The sequence below is a fragment of the Lemur catta genome, chromosome 20 (assembly GCF_020740605.2).
Source record: "Lemur catta isolate mLemCat1 chromosome 20, mLemCat1.pri, whole genome shotgun sequence".
NCBI lineage: Eukaryota > Metazoa > Chordata > Mammalia > Primates > Lemuridae > Lemur > Lemur catta.
This window is the reverse complement of record NC_059147.1, coordinates 31,817,375-31,834,975: the sequence shown is the minus strand read 5'-3', so window position 1 is coordinate 31,834,975 and position 17,601 is coordinate 31,817,375. Positions and strand designations below refer to the sequence as shown.

The following is a 17,601-nucleotide window of genomic DNA, read 5'->3' as shown; positions in this document are numbered from 1 at the left end:
TGCTTTTCTTCAGTGTGTATATACATCGAAATACACAAATCCTGCAGTTAGTAAATGTGCTCTACCTGAGTCAGTGCAATTTCGTGTATGCTTTTATATTTCCTTCTCTTGCGTCATCTTCATTTTCTTACTTTACTGACAACGAGCAGATACTGTTTTTATGATACGGGAAGGACAATACAGTGATGATAAAATGTCAGATGCTCCTTCCCTGTCCCCTCAACCCACGTGCGAGGCCTCAGGACCACCCAGATTCACTCTGCACGTCTCCACGCCCCTCCCGCCCGACCGGCTCCCAGCACCCTGCCCCCTGCGCCGGGATCCTCACGGGCAGGAGGGAGCCCTGGCTGAGCCCAGGCCGGAGTCCCTGCCGCCCCTTGGGGAACCCCAACCACTGCCCCGGCTCCACAAAAGAACCTCCGTCTTCAAAGCGAGGGGGCCTCTTTGGGGAGCCCCATCTCTGAGTGGCTGGGGGAGGCTGGCCTCGGGGGAGGCCCGCCTCAGGGAGCGGTTGCCCGGGCAACCAGCAGGCGGCTCCTCCCAGGGCCTGCTGTGGGCAGCCACGTCGCCTGGCAACCAGGTGGCAGCGTCCCTTGAGCCCGGACCACACAGTTGTACCCAGCCCTGCCTGGCTCCTCCTGGGCCTGCGGGACCCCCGGGGCCCTGTCCTTATTCCTCAAGACCAGGACAGCTTGCACCTCCGGTCACAATGAACATCGTCCTGTCCAGGTGAGCAGCCCTGTGCTGGCCCTGCGGGCAGGGAGGCGGATACGGGGTTTGGGGGCTGATGCACCAAGAAGGGTGAGGGCAGCGAGACTGCTGGGGGTAGTAAGGTGGGCTCCCCTGACCCCATTCCCACCTCAAGGACCCACCTAGAGGAACAGAGATTGCAGCTGCTGTGTGACCTTTAGCAAGACGCTTCACCTCTCTGGGCCTCAGGGTGCTCAATCCTAAAGCGGCGGTAATAGCAGCCCCTCACCCACAGGGTAGAGGGGTCTACGCAGTGCGCTCTGCGGGCCGGGAAGTGGCGGGTGAGCCAGGGTGTGTCAGCAGGCCACAGGGCCACGCCTCAGAGTTTCCTGCTTCAGCAGTGCGATTTGAGGCCGCATGGAGGACTTCAGTCAAAAGGAGAGACGCAGGGACAGCGACAGCCTGGGGACAGTGGAGAGGAGAGAGTGTAGGGAGGCCCAGGAGGGAGGCCCGGCCGAGGCCGGGGAGACTGCGGTGTGGGGCCCGGCCAGGAGCAGGGGAAGAGTCAGCGAGCGCCCGCCCAGACTTGCAGGGTGGGAGAAGCCCAGCGTGACTCGAGGGGACAAGTGACGGCAAGAACTACAGACCAAAACAGCAGGTCGGGGCAGGAGGGAGGAGGCTCCTCAGGGCAGTGAAAGTGTCCCGTGTGAGGCTGTAATGCGGACACCTGACATTGCGCACCGGCTGTGCAAGGCCATCGTGTGAGCCGCGGGCTTCGGCGAACACGCTGTGGACGCTGCTGCTCACGGCTCCACACGGACCACGACAGCACCGATGGTCACGGGCCACCCACGTGGCAGGGGTTTGTGCAAACTCTGCGCCTTCCACTCAGCTTTTCTTTAACAGCCAAGTTCACACACGTGGTCCTGCCCGCCTGTGACAGCCCAGGCAAGGCCCCTCCTCTGCCTCGATGGCCTGATGCTGTCACCTCGAGTGCCATCCCCGGGACGTGGTGCCCCACCTGACATGGGCCACCCGGGAGGAGGCCGGTGGGTGGTGGCTCCCGGTGGCTCCCGCGCTCGTGACAGACGGCATGACAGGCCCCCGCCCCCCCAGGGACAGCCAGGTGAGGCTGATGGAGGGCACGGTGGCCAACGCCGAGAAGTACTTCGGGCAGTTCTGCTCACTGCTGGCCGCCTACACGCGCAAGACGGCCCGGCTGCGGGACAAGGCGGACCAGCTGGTCCGGCAGCTCATCGACTTCGCCAACACCGAGAACCCCGAGCTGCGGGCCACCGTGCGGGACTTCGCCGAGGACCTGGCTAAGGTGCAGGACTACCGGCAGGCCGAGGTGAGCCGGGCTGGCCCGCAGCGGCCACTGCGGGAGGGTGCCTATGTAGAGTCTTAGGTTTGTGTTGACCCCTGAGGTCGTGGGCGGTGACTACGGAGGAGGCTCGGCCGGGTTCCCGCTCCTCCCCGGTGGCCAAGGGACCCGGTCCTCAAGGGACCGGGCGTGGTTGTGGGAGGACAGACCCTTCCCTTCATGCTCCCGGCATCTCGCCTTCCCGGCCACCGGCTCCCGCCCTTAGCGGGGGCTCTGAGGACTCAGGGGTGGGCTTCACTCTACCACCCCCCAGGCCAGAGCCTCAAGTCATGAGCTTTGACGCTGAGGGCACAAGAAGCCCTCTGCTCGCCTACAAGGGGGCGAGCTCCAGGCCTCAGTTTCCCATCTGTAAGATGGGCCCACAGCTGTCCCTCCCCCACAAGGCCGCCTCCAGTCCCAGCACCCCCGCCCGCCCCCGCCCGCACGCCATCTCCGAAGCCCACGCCATTCCGTGCCTCACGCACCCACCCGGGGCCAGCAACCCCCCACGTCCGTCTGGAGAACTGGAAGATCGTGCTGGGCCCTGGAGCGGGGAAATCTGCATCTGAGTCCTGTCTCTGCCCTGCCGTGAGGTCAGCAGAAGTCCTGTCCCCAAATCAAGGCTCAGTTTTCTCATCTGCAAAGTGGGGCTGTCCCTGCCTCCCTGCACGGCGGTTAGGAGCAGGGCAGACGCTGTTGCCGCGCCCTCTCCTGCCCTCCCCAGCAACGACCCTGAGTCCTGCGTCAGGCACTGTCTTCCCAAGGGTCGTGCATGTCCCATCGGATGGTCATGAAGCCCTGGTGGGTACAGCCGTGACCCCATTTTACAGGCGAGGAAACGAGGCGTGGCGAGAGTGGACGTATCGCCCCAGCCCCTGGGAGGCAGCACCAGGCCCTGAGCCCAGGCCGGTGCGGGGGGCGGGGGCACCTCGGGATCCCCCGGCCCTGGGCGTGCAGCTCGGGGTGCAGACGGCAGGCACCTTGCGTGGCAGCTGGAGCCGGGTGGCCTCCTGCTCCCTTCCCTCTGATTCTCGGGTGTCCCTCACGCTCCCCCAGGTGGAGAGGCTGGAGACCAAGGTCGTCAACCCCCTGAAGCTCTACGGGGCGCAGATTAAGCAGACAAAGGTGAGCCGGGACCCCCGGGGCGCCCGGGGCGGGTGGCGTGTGGGTCCTGCCTGGCGGGGACCCCGGGAAGCAGCCCTCCTCTTCTCCTTAGGCGGAGATCAAGAAACTCAAACATGCCCAAACTAATGAGATCAAACAACTGCAAAAGCTGGAGAAACTGAGGCAGAAGTCACCCTCGGACCGGCAGATGATCGTATCCTTCCCCGGGAGTCTGGGGCTGCTGGGCCAGGGCGGCCACTCGTCACAGATGCTCTGTGGGGTCTTTTCTGGGCAGGGGCCGTGACGGGGTGGACCACCCCCCAGGGCCGCGTGGGCTTAACCTGGCTCCTTAACGGCACCATTCTCAGTCCCAGGTGAGTGTCACACGCCCGCCTGGGGCAGGCAGAATCGCAGACAGGTAAGGCATGACGTCGCAAATCGGCCAGGTGAGCTGTACCTGGGCAGACGCAGGTGTGTGCAGGGCCCCACTCAGGGTAGGAGAGTCAAAGGTTCGGGGGAGGCAGCTGCTGGGGGTCAGGGGACCTGGGCTCTGTCCTGTCATCGACACCATCCAGCCGTCACCCACTCACAGCCCCAGTTTCCTCAGCAGGGTCACCTGTTTCATGCTCATGTCAGGTGGGCACATCTGGCATCAGCCCCATTGCCTGGATGAGGAAACCGAGGCTAAGAGAGACTCAGGGGATGGGAGGCGGCTCAGGGCTGGCAGAGGGGCCAGTCCCCTCTGCCGTGTTTGCAGCTGAGTGACCTCACCCAAAGAGAGCCCCTACTGGGCCTAAGTCAGCAGTTTTGTCACTGGGCATTTCTGGTTGTCACGACTGGAGAGTGCCCCTTGGGTTCCTACTGCCGCAAATGATTGTACACCCAGCGCCGGAGCGTGCGCTCCTACAGCGGGAGGCCCGCATCGGGTGTGGGCCGGGCTGCGTTCCCTCGGAAGCCCCAGGGAGGAATCCGTCCCCTGCCCACGTCCCTTGGCTCCCGGTCCCTTCCCTCACCTTCCAGCCAGCAGCTGGCACCTTTGCTCCATTGTCACACCTCCTGCCGGCCTCCCTCTTCCCCCTCCAAGGACCCTGTGACAACACGGGGTTTACCTGATAATCTGGGACAATCTCCTCGAGGACAGCTGAGTAGCACCTGCAGTGTCCCTGTGCCGTGTCTGGTGACGGATTGACAGTCTCCAGGGATTGGGATGTAGGCGTCTTTGGGGGCCACCGTCCCACCCGCCACAGGGCAGCTAGTGGGCAGGGGTGCTGCCAACCCCCGCAAGGCACAGGCCAGCGGTGCCCAGGGCGAGGGGTCCGGGTCCAAGTCCACGTGGGGTGCAGCCTTCCGTGAGCACCTCTGAATGTGTCCCAGCTTTGTCAGCCTCGGTTTGAGTGACAGCCGCTCTCCCTTCTCTCCTGGGGGCTTCCTGGATGCCAGCCCCGGCCCCTCCTCCCAGCCCGGGCAGGCGTTTAAAGCCCTGTTGTAAAGAGGAAACCGAGGCCGAGAAAGGTGACTTGCTCAGGGTCACACAGGCAGTTAAGTGGCAAACCCAGAACTCGGCTCCAAGTTGTCTGAGTCTGAAACCCAAGTCCTCGGTGGTCTGGGCGTGGCAGGGGGTGGGCTCTGCGGATGCTGATCACGGGGACAAATGATTTACTGGAACGGGCCCACGTGCGAGCGTTAAACACCAGCGAACGGGAGCACCTGGTCCAACCATAGCTCAGCTGGTGCCCACTCTGCTAGATTCTTACAGGCACCCGGCAAACAGGTCGATCCGTGTCCCCTGTTTGAAGGCAAGGAGACCGAGGCTCAGAGAGGTGAAGTGACTTGCTTGAGGTTGCACAGCTGCGACAGGCTGTCCACCTCCAGCGACTGCCCCTTCAGCCGCGGTCCTCCTCAGCCATCCTTTCGATGCCACATTGGCAAGAGACGATGTCCCATGGGGCAGGAGAGCTGGCCTAAGAGAAGGGTGCGGAGACAGGGTGGTGTCTCAGGCCCCGAGCCACCCCGTGACACGCCACCTCTGTGTCCCCGGGGCCAGGCAGAGACCAGCGTGCAGAGGGCCTCGGCCGATGCCAGCCGCACCACCCGGCAGCTGGAGGACACGGTGGGCACCTTCCAGAGGCAGAAGCTGAAGGACCTGCAGGTCAGGGCATCAGCCCGTGTTGGGGGCTCTGTGCTGCCTCGTGCATGCATGCGTTCCGTGTGCACGTGTGTGCACATGCCAGTGTGTGTGCGTGTGTGTGTGTGTGTGCGTATGTGTGTGCACGCGTGCCTGTCTGCACGTGGGAGCCTGCTCGAGCGTGTGAGCACACGTGTGTGCACTTGTGCCCACACAGGCTCCTGGGACAGTTAATCCTGGCCGCGGGGGCAGGAGGCCGGCTGCTCGGGGCAGCTGTCCCGGCACAGCTGGCCTGCCCGACCCAGGGAGCCGCTGGGCGGCCCTGGGCACAGCGCCCGGCCGGGAGGAGTCTGCCCGCCCACAGCACACACGCCCGCCTCCTCCCTGTCCCCACAGCCACCCGCAGGCCGGTGCTGACTCCCGCCTTTCTCCCCGAAGCCCCAGACGCCCTTCTCTGAACACGCCTCGCCGAGGCACAGCGGGGTGGGCGCTGTCCTCCTTCCAGCTGGACCCCAGACGCCCCCGACCCCGTGCAACAGAATCCGCGCCCAGAGCCCAGCTCTTGCAAGAGGGCCTCGGGGAGCTGGGGTCTTTCGGGACAAGCTGATCACAGAGATCCCTGCCCCCCGCTCTCCACCGCTCTCTATTTTCCAAATAGCGGCTCGAGGAGTCTCTCAACAGGCGGGTCCCATCTGTCACTCCCTTTGTTCTGGGGGTGAAGGCCAAGATCCTTCCCGAGGCTCCCGAAGCCTGGCTCAGCCCCCCAGCCTCGTCTTGCTGGGGGTTCTCCAAGCCGCAGCGCACCAAGCCCCTTCCTACCTCAGGGCCTTTGCACAGCCTGTGCCTTGCTCTGCATCGAACACTTACTCATCCCTCAGACTCAGGTTTGTCCTTGAGGGAACCACCTGGACCCCAGACTGGCCAGGCCCCCGTTAATGCACTCTGCTCCCCCGGGGTCTGCCACCACCGGGGGACTGGTTACTTGTATATTTAACTCGCTGGTTAATTTGCAAGTGTTGAATACATGCCTACTATGTGCCAGGCTCTGTGCCCAATGCCAGGGACACCACGCCCAGCAAAGCAAGGTCCCTGAGCCCATGGAGCCGACACCCTTGGGGGGAGACGGGCAGGTCACATGATCACTGTTTAACGCCTGCTTCCCGCCCTGCATGTTGGCACCACAGGGCAAACCCCTGCCTGTCGTGTTCCCTGCTGGGTGCTGGCCACCAGGCCCAGGGCTTGGCACTTAGCGGGTACTCAGTAAATACTTGTGGAATGAATGAATGAGTAAATGAACGAATGAATGAACACACAAGTGAGGCTGAGCAGGATCCACCAGCTGCCCCTGTCCTCCTCCCCGGGAGACCTGCTCCCCTGAAGCCCATGGGTGATGGAGGCTGAGGGTCTCGTAGCCCTCGACCTGCAAACACCTGTGCTCAGAGCGAGTGAGGTCAAGCCTGCGTGGACGAGCCCAGGCGACAGAGCCGAGGAGCACGGAGCCCTCGCACACATCCAGTGCAGCGCTGTGTGGGGACACGGGCCGCTGGGACCAGGGACACGAGGCTCTGGCCTTGGACCCTGTAGTTCCACTCCTGGAACCGCCCCTGCCCCCCGCACACACGGCTATACCCCGCCAGGGACGAAGCGACATTTGCGCAAGGATCTTCGTGACGACGCTGTTTGTGACAGCAAAGGCTGAAAATGGTCCACGTGTCCCAGGGCCGGGGACTGTCGTGTCCATCGTGGTCGGTCCACAGGGAGAAACGCGCAGAAAGGAATGAAGGCGCTTCCTACGCAAAGGTCTCTGGGACTGACCGTTAACTGCGAAAAGCCAGGCTCGGAGCCCAGGGAGAAAAGAAGAAAACGTACTTAAGGAAGCAACGGAGGAACACACAGGAACCTTCCGGAAGTTACCGTCTCAAGGAGGTGGAGGGGACGGGAAGGAAGGGGACAGTGGCGGAGCAGGTCTGCCCAGCCAGCACTGTGGCACAGTTGTGATTTTTGAGCCCTGCCAATGCGTTATCCGTTCAAACAAAAATAAAATAAAGACAACGTCGGGATGCCCCACCGAGGACGTGTCCCCACGAGGACAGCACACCCCGCCCTCCCCTCAGTCTACGTGCACGGCCCCCCCGGGGCTCCCCTGTCCCGTGGCTTACGCGGTTTGGGCTTCTCTCCCCACAGAAAATCTTTTCTGATTTTGTGACCATTGAGATGGTGTTCCACGCCAAAGCGGTGGAGGTGTATTCCAGCGCCTTCCAGACCCTGGAGAACTATCACCCGGAGCGAGACCTGCAGGTAGGCCGCGCACACCCCGCTTTCTGTTCGGTGGCGTGGGACACACCCCGATCTGGGCTCTGTCCGGATAGATGCGGATTTTGGCGGCCACATTGTGCGACTTTTCCAACTCTGGGGGCTCACGTCTGCCCCGGGCGCCAGACCAGGAGGTGGAGGATTTTTCTGAAAGCCCCCTGGGGTATCGACACGACCATCCTTGGGGTGTTTAAAACAAAGGGATGAACCTCAGCGAGCATCTCCTGGCTGAGGCTTGGAAGAGTTTCGATGCAGAACCGAGTGCTGAGTATCCGTCTGACCCGACTGCCATCTAGAACGAGCTGTTCCACCCTTCCCCACACCTGGTGTCGTCAAAACGACAATCGCGTATCACGATGACCTTTTGTGGTTTGGGGGTTGACGGGGCTCGGCCGGGCAGGTCTCAGGTGGGGTCCCTCGTCAGCGGGAGGCCGGGCTCCTTCGCTGCAAAGGTTTCCTCGCTCACACCTGGCAGACGATGCTGTCTGGGCACAGAGCCGGCCCCACGACTCGCAGGGCCCAGCACGGAAGAAAAATGTGGGGCCTTTTGCTCAACAATGATGACGATTTCAGGATGGCGGCGGCAGAGCGTTACGCCGGGCACAGGGTCCCGCCGGGTGTGGACTCTGGGCGGCTGCAGGAGCCACAGAGCCCGCCCTCCCGGGGGCCTTAGCGAAGCCAGAACCCCTGCCCGTGGCCTTTCCACGTGGCTCGGGCGTGCCCGCAGCAGGGCAGCCGGTTCCAAGGGCGCCATCCTGAGACACAATAGTTAGTGCCTTTTGTGACCTAACCTCACACGTTACTCCGCGGCAACTTTGCCACATTCTATTTGAAGTGAGTCTCCAAGGTGAGCCGTGTTCAAGGGGACAGGAACTTAACTCCGACTCCCAATGGGAGAAGCGTCAGAGAATTTGAGGCTAAGCTTTAAAACTACCACGTGAGGCTGAATGAAGATCAGACAGCTCTCTTGCATTCACTCACCTCTACAAAACTCTCCACAGGGGCGCTTTTCCTGTGTGACTATGGACCGCTTGCCTAGCCTCTCCGGGCCTCAGTTTCCCCATCTGTAAAATGGGATGATAATGCCAACTTACGGGGCTGCTGCAGAGGGCGCGGCACAGCAAACAGGAAGCCCCCAGACAGGACCCCGGTGTTCCGCTGGTGTCCCAAGGAGGGGCCTTTTTTCCCACCCCCTGCCCACCACCCCCGTTGTGTTTTCCGATTGGTTCGAACCCACCCTGCTCTCTCCTCGGCAGGATTTTACAGCCAAGATGCAGGGAGTTTACGGGCATCACACTGCTCGGCCGCTCGCAGACAGCAACCCCTCTCCGCCCGGCCCGTGGCCTCCCGCCAGCCAGGTGAGCGCCTGGGTTGGGGGGTTAAACCTGTGACAAAGTGAAGGGACCGGGGAGGCCGGGTGATAGTGACACAGAGATCGGAGGATGCTGAGAAAGAACTTGGATTTGAACGGAGAGGCTGGGGAGGGGCAGAGGTGGGAGAGTGGGGGGCTGTCCCCGAGTCTGACCGGACTTTGCCTTGAAGTGGAACCAACAAAGCCCCACCAGCCCCACCGCCCTCCCCTGTGGCCGCCATGTGTCCCGAGTGCCCCCTAGAGGCACTCCGAGATGTTCCCACTTAAGAACGAGGCTTCCAGGCAGGTCCACGCCTGCATCCAACCCGCGGGTGCACGGGGTCAGGGGTCAGGGTGTCTCAGAGGTCAGGGAAGTCGTAAGGAGCGGGCACTACGTGTTGCCTACGGTCCCCAGCACGATCCGCCGTCAGACATGCTTCTATGTCTGCAGGGACCTTCAAGTGTCCCTCCTGCCCAGGAGGGCAGATAAACTGGGCGGCCACATGCCGACCGTGGCAGGTTTAGTCCCACGGAGTCGGGGCGAGGGCAGCCCGCCCACCGTGCGTGCGAGAGGACGGGTGTCACGGTGGGGGGGCGATGCAGCCCCCAGCGGACTGTCCACACCACGGCTCCCGTCTGTCTGGGTCTTGGGGTCCCCAGCGGCAGAGCAGCCACTGACAGTCACCGCCTCGCAGGGCTGGGCGGCGTTAGTGACAGATCTAAATGAGGCATTTAAAGCCCTGCCGTTATTATTACTGATGTCGTGGCTGCGGTTTGAATTATTGTCACCATTACTCAGAGTGCTGAGAGCGACACACGGAGGCAGAGAACGGAAGAGGAGGTGAGTGAGGACGGCTCCGTGGAGGAGGCCCCCGTGGAGGACCTCAGGGGACAGGGGCTGCAGACGTAGGAGGAGGACTCCCCACGACAGTCGAAGAACTGGGGCTGGCCTGGGTCCTGGCAGGCACCTCCTTTGAGCCTCAGTTTCCCCCTCTGTACAACAGGCCGATATCATCCCCGCGCAGGCTGCCCCGGCACGGTGCCTGGTGCGTAGCTGGTGATCAATAAATGCCTGTGACTCCCAGTTTGGCTCCTGTCTCGTTTCCTGCTGTCTGATCTGGGGACGCCGGCTGTGACGAACCCTGCACGGACGCAGAAGCACACGGGTGCATTGCTGGGGCTGCGCTGACACAGTCCCGCACACCGGGCAGCAGAGAAACCGGATTTATTCTCTCACGTTCCGGAGGCCACAAGTCTGAGAGCAAAGTGTCAGCGGGCTTGGTTCCGCCTGAGGGCTCAGGGCTCGGTCCTGCTCCTGGGCTCTCTCCTGGCTTCTGGTGGTCGCTGTGTCCTTGGACACATCACCCAGCCTCTGCCTCCATCTCCGGGTGGCCTTCTCCTGTGTGCATGCAAGGCTGTGTCCCAGTCGTCCCTTGGATAAGGTGCCTGTCCTCAGAGGCCTCCCACGCTGCTCTGTGGCCTTGTCCTGACTGGCTGCATCTGCAACGACCCTGCTTTTGCTTTTTTTTTTTTTTTGAGACAGGGTCTTGCCCTATCACCTGGACTAGAGTGCAGTGGTGTCACCAGAGCCCAGAGGTCGGGGACATGGAAGTGAAAAGGTGTGGGGGTCTGTGGGCAGGGTGGCGGCCTGCCCGGGCCCTGCAGTACATGTTCTCAGAGCGGGTCCTGGATATCACCTCCGGGTGAGCCGGCTCCTCCCTGCCTGGCACGACTTGGTGAGACTGAGGCTCAACCGGATTCTGAGCTTCCCACGGCTGTGGCTGTCTCTGTCCCTCAATGCTACACGCTGCCCTGTGCCTGGCAGGTTAGAAAGTGCAGCTGGAGCCTGAGAGTTGGGACCTGCCCCGCTGGTCCACAGCGTCCCCTGGGGCCACACCCGGCCTGGTCCCAACAACTCAAAGCCGGAAAGTGCCATGTTTCCTTAGTGACAATGGAAGGTCTGTGAAAGTTCCAGATAAGGCTAAATCCTCCAGGACAAAATGGAACACAGACTTCTCTTTCCACTCACTTCCTAGGCTGCATCACAGACCTTCTGCCCCATGAGCCTGTTCAGAACCTTCTAGAGGAGCCATGCTGCCCACCTCCTGCCTCCTAAAACCTCACCCGGGAGGGGCCCGCCCCTCGGCCTCTCTTGCTGGCCCGGTGCATACGTGCTCCATTTCCTACGTGGGGTGGGTGCCACGGTTTCCCGCCAGCACCGTGGGGGATGTGGGATCCTGGTAGGATTAGCTTCTTCACCACAGTGGCTTTTGTCACTCAAGAACCAGCTCCGTGACACCTCCTCAGGGAAGCCTTCCCTGACTCCACCAGGCAGGATGCTCACCGCACAAATAACTAGAACTTTCTAGATGTTCTATAGAAGCTATTGTATTATATATTACATATAGTAATGTTATAGTATATATTTATCTATCACATGTAGATACATGTGTATATATACACACATATAGACTTATATATAAATGTATGTTCTTTTAAAACCCCAGCTGTGTCCACTGACGAGTTTCTGAGGGACAGTCCCTTTGGTTGTCATCTTTGTGGTCCTGGAGCCTGGTGGTGCCCAGCACACAGTTGGTGCTCATTAACTACACGCTGATTGGAGAGGGTCCCTCCCCCTCCTGCACACAGGACCAGCCGTCCTTAAGTACAGGGAGACAGCTGGCCAAGAGCCTCCCGTCACTATCTCCTTGGTCCCTTGAGAAATGGCAACAAAATTCAGAGATTCTGGCCGGCCATGGTGGCTCACACCTGTAATCCCAGCGCTCTGGGAGGCCGAGGCAGGAGGATTGCTTGAGCTCAGGAGTTCGAGACCAGCCTGGGCAATGCAGTGAGACTCTATCTCTACAAAAAGTTAAAAAAAATTAGCTGGCCATGGTGGTGGCACGCTTGTAGTGACAAAGCAAGACATTGACTCAAAAAAATTTTTATTTCAGAGATTGTCTCTTTCTGGGCCCCCAGGAGGTGAGCGGGTGGAGCCAGGAGCAGCCACTGCACCGTGGGTCTCTGGGGCCGCAGTGTCTGGGCTCCTGTCTGCGGATTCTCTTGCTGCTCCTCCTAGTCGCTGAGGACACACTCCGTCCCCTGCTCCTGGAGCAACGGGCACAGACATGCACATGTGGGAGAAAACAGTGTGCCCTGGTACCCCCCATGAAATTGAACAATAGCCAAGGCCGGGCGGCGTGCTTGCTGAGGGACGTTTCCAGCCCCGTGGCGGGGGGTGGGGAGCGGGTGGCACCGTGCACACGGGAGGCACGTGGCACGAATCCAAGGCAGAAACACCGTCCAGGGTGTCCCCGAGGTCAAGGGCAGCTTCAAGCTTTCATAAGGACAGACGCACTAAGGTCAGGGCTTTCAAAGAGACACCGTCCGAAAGCTTTACTGTTCACGTTTCTCTGGTCTTGTGAATGTTGAATGATGCGTCTCACAATTACTCCTATACAATTCAGGAAAGTTTGGTCCTTTTTCTTCCTTTCCCTGCGTAGGGACCTTACTAGGGGGCAGCTTTCTGGGCAGTCTCGCCACGCCGGTTGGACGGAGAGAGGTGCAGCGTGGCGTGCCCTGAGCTCTTGGGGTCTCTGCTGTCCCTAGGGCACCTTCTCCCTCCCTCGGGCTTTGCCTCTGACCCGCCCCCTGCCCGCTGCTGGCGAGGACAAGTGTGGGTGCGAGGCCCCAGGCTGGGAACGCAGACCAGCCAGGCCCTGCCTCCACGTTTGGCTAAGAGGGGGCAGCAGGAGAGCCGGGGACATGGAGACCAGCCTGCTGCCACTCAGGCAGCTGGGGAGGGGACCCCCGAGTCCCAGCATCCTCCCTCCCAGGTGCCTCCCGCTCCCCGGCTCGCCGGCCCCTCTCTTTGGGCCAGGGTGTGGGAACGCAGCCACCCACTTCTCATCATCGGAAAGCAGGAAAGCCCGCACGGGTCACAGAAGACGTCTGGGAACGGGGCTGGAAAGCACAGAGGGGGCGTCTTGCTGTGCTAGGCAGGAGCTGTAGCCGGGATCCCCGGAACCCCGCAATCGAGAGGGACAGTGGTGCTGGCTTCCGAGAGCTGCAGGATGGGGCGTTCAGTGCGCAGGGCTCAGGGCACGCTGGTGGCCTGGCAGACATCCAGCCTGGGGGTGGCCTGCAGCCACTGACCAGCCCCCTGCGTGGCTGGACAGCCCCCTCGGCAGGTTCACCTACAGAGGTCCCCCCTTTCCTGGCGTGGCCCATAGGCTCGGCCATCCGGCAAGACCCAAACACTCGGCCTAACTGGGGAAAGCATCTATCTGACCTCAGAAAAAATGTTCCCTTTTGAACAGCCACCGATGTAACTGAGAAGGCTGCAAATTCTCTAAAACGTCCTCACAGATACGTTAAGACAGAAATTAAACAGACTTTTTTTTAAAAGATAGTTTATTTCAGTTTCCACCTCTGACAAGCCAAGGTGCAATATATATATATATATGTACATATTTTTTTTTCTTCACAGGAAACACCTTTGATTTTAGCACTGCTTTGAGATCTTCAACCTTGAAACTTTCTCAACCTTAAAATATAGTTTGCAGAACATCACTTGGCGGGACACAAAATTGCATAACTAACACAGAAAACATCAGCATCACTGAACTGTACTATGGGAGCTACCAAAAACGCACCGTCTGGGTGTGACGAGGGCCAGTTTAGGTCCGAGACGAACGCGGGTGAAAGAGAAAACAGCGAATGCACGACGTGAAACTCCACTGAAAGTTCCAGCAGAAACCGCAATGCACAACGAAGGTTCTGGCACACATACGTGTTTTAGGGGGGGGGTTGCATGTTGTTTGAATTTCTAGCATTTCCTAGCGTTCAAACGTGTGACTCACCTTTGCCCAGGTGCCGCCCAGAGACACTACGCGCCAGGTCCAGGCCTGCTCCTGCCACAGCCCTGCCACGCGTCTCCTGCCGGGGAAGCCACCTGCAGTCCCGCCTTCAAGCTCCGCCTCCCAAGGGAAAGCCTTCCACCCTGGCCACCGTAGTCCCTGGCTCTAGCGCAGAGGCCACCGTTCAGGAGAAGGAGGGAGCAGGCACCACCCTGAGCCCAGCTCCAGGCAGGTGGGATTCGGGCACATCCTCTTTGCCGTTACAGTGCGACATCCCTCAGTGCGGCTCTGACTTTGCCTTGTCAGGGCCTGGAGGCTGCGGGGAGGCAGGGCTCTGGGTTGTCCCCAAGGTGCACCGTGTCCTGCGGGAGGGGGTGTGGAAGGGACACACAAGCCCAGACCATCCCCATTCTCCCTGCACTGACTCAGCCGGTCCTCCCCTTTCCAGCAGTGACCAAGGGCGCCCGCTCCGTGGAGCGCGGCCCCACCTGAGTCCCAGCACCAGTGACACCCCCGGGCACTGCTAGGGCGGGGCCGCAGTCCGAGCTCTCTGCTCACGTCGCACTGCAGAGCTCAGACGGGCCGGCTGGGAAACGCTGGCTCGAACTCAACCTGAGGCTGGCGCCGGGACATGGGGCTCAGGGTCACTTGGGAATGGCACAGGCTGGCCCCCACGGAGGTGCCATTCCTGCGAGTCCCGTTGGTCCCTCTCTCCCCTGGGGAGCACATGACGCCCAGGCCCAGAGACGCAAGCGGCACCGAGGCACAGAGTGGAGGCCCCGGAAGTGCCTGCCTTGGACGCTGGCTCAGCACGGCACGTGGACGACCTGGAAAGGACCCGTCCACTGACACCTGACAGAGTGACACCTTCCCTTCCTGGCACGGGCACGGGCTTTACTGGGCGAGCGGTCGTGCAGCCTGAGCGAGCCCTGGGCTGCCTGAAGCTTTGCCCCGACGTGAGCCAGTCGGGGACCCCTAGCCAGCACCAGTCTCTTTGCCGTGGAACTCGGTTGAAAGCTTTGAAGTGAGACCTCTCGCCGAGAATCGTGACATGAGTAAGTGACCCGCAGGGCAGGCGGGCCAGAAGGCTGGGCTGCGAGGGAGACGCTTCAACAGGACCCAGCGCTCACCGGGGGTCTACGGAGCAGCCCCGGCCGACAGCTCCACTCGTGCTGAGGACGATGAGGAGGCCACCTCAGAACCCCCGCCTATCGGCACCCAGAGGGGCTGTCCCCTCCCCTCTCCCTGAGGATGGGGCTGTGCCCCCAGTGACCCTTTCTTCTTCCTTCTGCACTAAGGGACCCTCTCACTTTTACAGCCCTCTCTCTCACACCCCCCACTGTTCTTGGCAAAGCGCCGGGCTCCTTGGCTGCCCCCCTGGCTGAAGTTTTGGGAAGCCGGTAACGAAGCTGATCTAACCACGGGGGCCGGCTGGACCCTCCCTGATAAAAGCCACGGTCAGTGTGACCCAGGAAGGTCAGGCTTGTCGTTTACAGCCCTGGCTTCTGGTACCCGTTAGAACGAAACCTTCGCAAGCTGCTTTAACACGTGAACTCTGCTCCTCAGGTCAGGAATGCCACGCGCTCCCAGGGTGACAAGGCGAGCCACGCGGGACAGCCACGGGAAAGCTCATCACAAGGCTGCAGTCTCAGCCACAGAGATGAACGCCACGGGCTGCCTGGCTGGGGAACGCGGGTGGCGGGGCCCGTTCGGTTCCACTCCCAGAAAGGAAGACAAAGGTAGAGGGTGTCTGATTCCCACGCGGGCCTCAACTCCGAACCGCGGTGCTGGTTCTAAACCGCACGTGTGTTCCCTGGATCAACTGACCGTCTGGGTTTTAATCTGGGCACAAAGCTCAGAAACTGGAACCTTCCTCCAGCCCTCTTCCAGAGCTCCTTAGCCTACATTTCTTTTTGTTTTTTTTTTTTTTTTTTGAGACAAAGTCTCACTCTCTTGCCTGGGCTTGAGTGCCGTGGTGTCAGCCTAGCTCACAGCAACCTCAAACTCCTGGGCTCAAGCGATCCTCCTGCCTCAGCCTCCCAAATAGCTAAGACTACAGGCGTGCACCACCATGCCCAGCTAATTTTTTCTATTTTTAGTTGTTTGGCTAATTTATTTCTATTTTTAGTAGAGATGGGGTCTCGCTCTTGCTCAGGCTGGTCTCGAACTCCTGAGCTCGAGCGATCCTCCCGCCTCGGCCTCCCAGAGTGCTAGGATTACAGGCGTGAGCCACCGCGCCCAGCCCTACTTTTCCTCTTTTGGCAACCAGAATATCACAGAGTCTACTCCACTTCATTTACAGATGCCACAATATCGGGGCTCAGTTCTCTGGCCTTTGGCTAAATGTGCGCGAGTGCATACACACACACACACACACACACACACACACACACACACACGCACATGCACACATGGCCGATGCAATCTGAATATTAACTCGGCCCCTCTTAAACACCGATCAACCTTGCTAAAATTGTAACAAAGGCTAAAACCATATAGAGCAGTGTCCTGTTTTAAGAGCAGGGAAGTCTTTACTTGAGCGAACTGCATGTATTTTGGTTCACTACGATCCACTTGGCCCTCAAGGCCACATGGCAGCAGACCTGAAACGCCAGTGCTCCTGGCTTTGGCGCTCTTCCTGCTCCAACTGGGTACTATCTGACACTTCCTGAGTTTACAGAAGGGCCACCAGAGCTCTCCTGTGCCAAAGCATCCCTGTGTGTACCTGGGGGTGACATCTCCCCACGAGGGGACCTCTGAGCCTTGTGGGCTGGGTCTGTCTGCACTGGTCAGGCCCTGGGGGGAAGGGGCGTCCCAGGGAAGGGGGACCGTAGCAAGCGAGCTCTTCCGGACACGGTACCTCCTGCAGGTGACACTGGCCAGAGGACTCAAAAGTGAGACACTCAGCCAAAGCCACCTGTCAGCAGGAGGGACGGTGGGGCAGCCTCCCAGGCCACCTCCAACTCCGCTCTTGTCCCGGAGGGCCCACCCTGGTGGCGTCCGGTGTGGGGCCTGGCACAGAAGGTGACACTTCCCGGGGTCAGACTTCCTCCAGCTCCGAGGTGGAAGAGCAAGGCAGGGAACAAAACAAAACAACCCTTTCTTCCACTTTAAACTGCTATTTCAAGAGGTCTATTTTGCGGGGGTGGGGTAACGGGGAGTCTCAAGATCATTTTTGAAGTTAAAGTGCTTGGAAAAAAGCCAACATCAGTCAAAGCCGCGTTTCCTTCCAAAAACTGCGCACGGGCTCTCCAGCACCCCTGGAGAGGGGCTCAGCATCGAATGTTCTTGCGAGAACTCAGACCAAGCCAAACATCTGCACAAAAGTCCTATATATACAGGGGTAAGTCTTGTGGGCACCTCAGGGCAAAGTCCTAATGGATTTCGCTGACACTGATAATAAACGACTACGAAAGCTGAGGACACAACGGCCACTGGGGACGCCGGAAGGTCAGCGAGTTTCACAGATGCGGGGAGGAGGGCACGAGGCTTCCAGGGCCGTGTCTGGGGTGGGGGCGTTATCTGAAGTTGACACTGGAGCGAGGAGGGGTCCACACACCTGTTGATCCGACATGACTTCTCTGATGGATTCAGTGGAGACACGCACGGTCGCTGGGGCCTGGCGGGGGAGGGGCAAGCCAGCCCGCAACACCGTCGAGCTCCGTCTGGTGGCACCGCCAGCCGGGCTAAAATCTCACACACACACACACACACACACACACACACACACACACACACTCTCACACACACACACACACACACACACACACACACACACTCTCACACACACACACAC

At 60.4% G+C, this 17,601-nt stretch overlaps 1 protein-coding gene across 3 annotated transcripts; it reads left to right on the top strand.

Annotated features, from left to right (window-relative positions):
* The first annotated feature begins 533 nt into the window (after positions 1–533).
* CIBAR2 (CBY1 interacting BAR domain containing 2) lies at positions 534–10,030 on the top strand. Of its 3 annotated transcripts, none has more exons than XM_045533723.1 (9): positions 553–729; positions 1,807–2,041; positions 3,110–3,178; positions 3,270–3,371; positions 3,520–3,531; positions 5,202–5,306; positions 7,467–7,580; positions 8,852–8,953; positions 9,746–10,030. In XM_045533723.1, exons 1-9 carry the CDS (start codon positions 710–712, stop codon positions 9,854–9,856), a joined length of 870 nt encoding a protein of 289 aa, XP_045389679.1. In that variant the 5' UTR covers positions 553–709; the 3' UTR covers positions 9,857–10,030. The 3 variants fall into 3 exon arrangements, with proteins under 3 accessions (XP_045389681.1, XP_045389679.1, XP_045389680.1); XM_045533724.1 differs by having other exon boundaries at positions 558–729; positions 3,526–3,531; XM_045533725.1 differs by lacking the exon at positions 7,467–7,580 and having other exon boundaries at positions 534–729.
* Positions 10,031–17,601: the final 7,571 nt, after the last annotated feature.

Excerpts from the sequence above, each read along its gene's own strand:
- CIBAR2 (XM_045533723.1), top strand. The coding sequence starts at position 710 with ATGAACATCGTCCTGTCCAG. Across the intron at positions 2,042-3,109 it reads AGGACTACCGGCAGGCCGAG|GTGGAGAGGCTGGAGACCAA; the intron begins GTGAGCCGGGCT and ends ACGCTCCCCCAG. Across the intron at positions 3,179-3,269 it reads CGCAGATTAAGCAGACAAAG|GCGGAGATCAAGAAACTCAA; the intron begins GTGAGCCGGGAC and ends TCTTCTCCTTAG.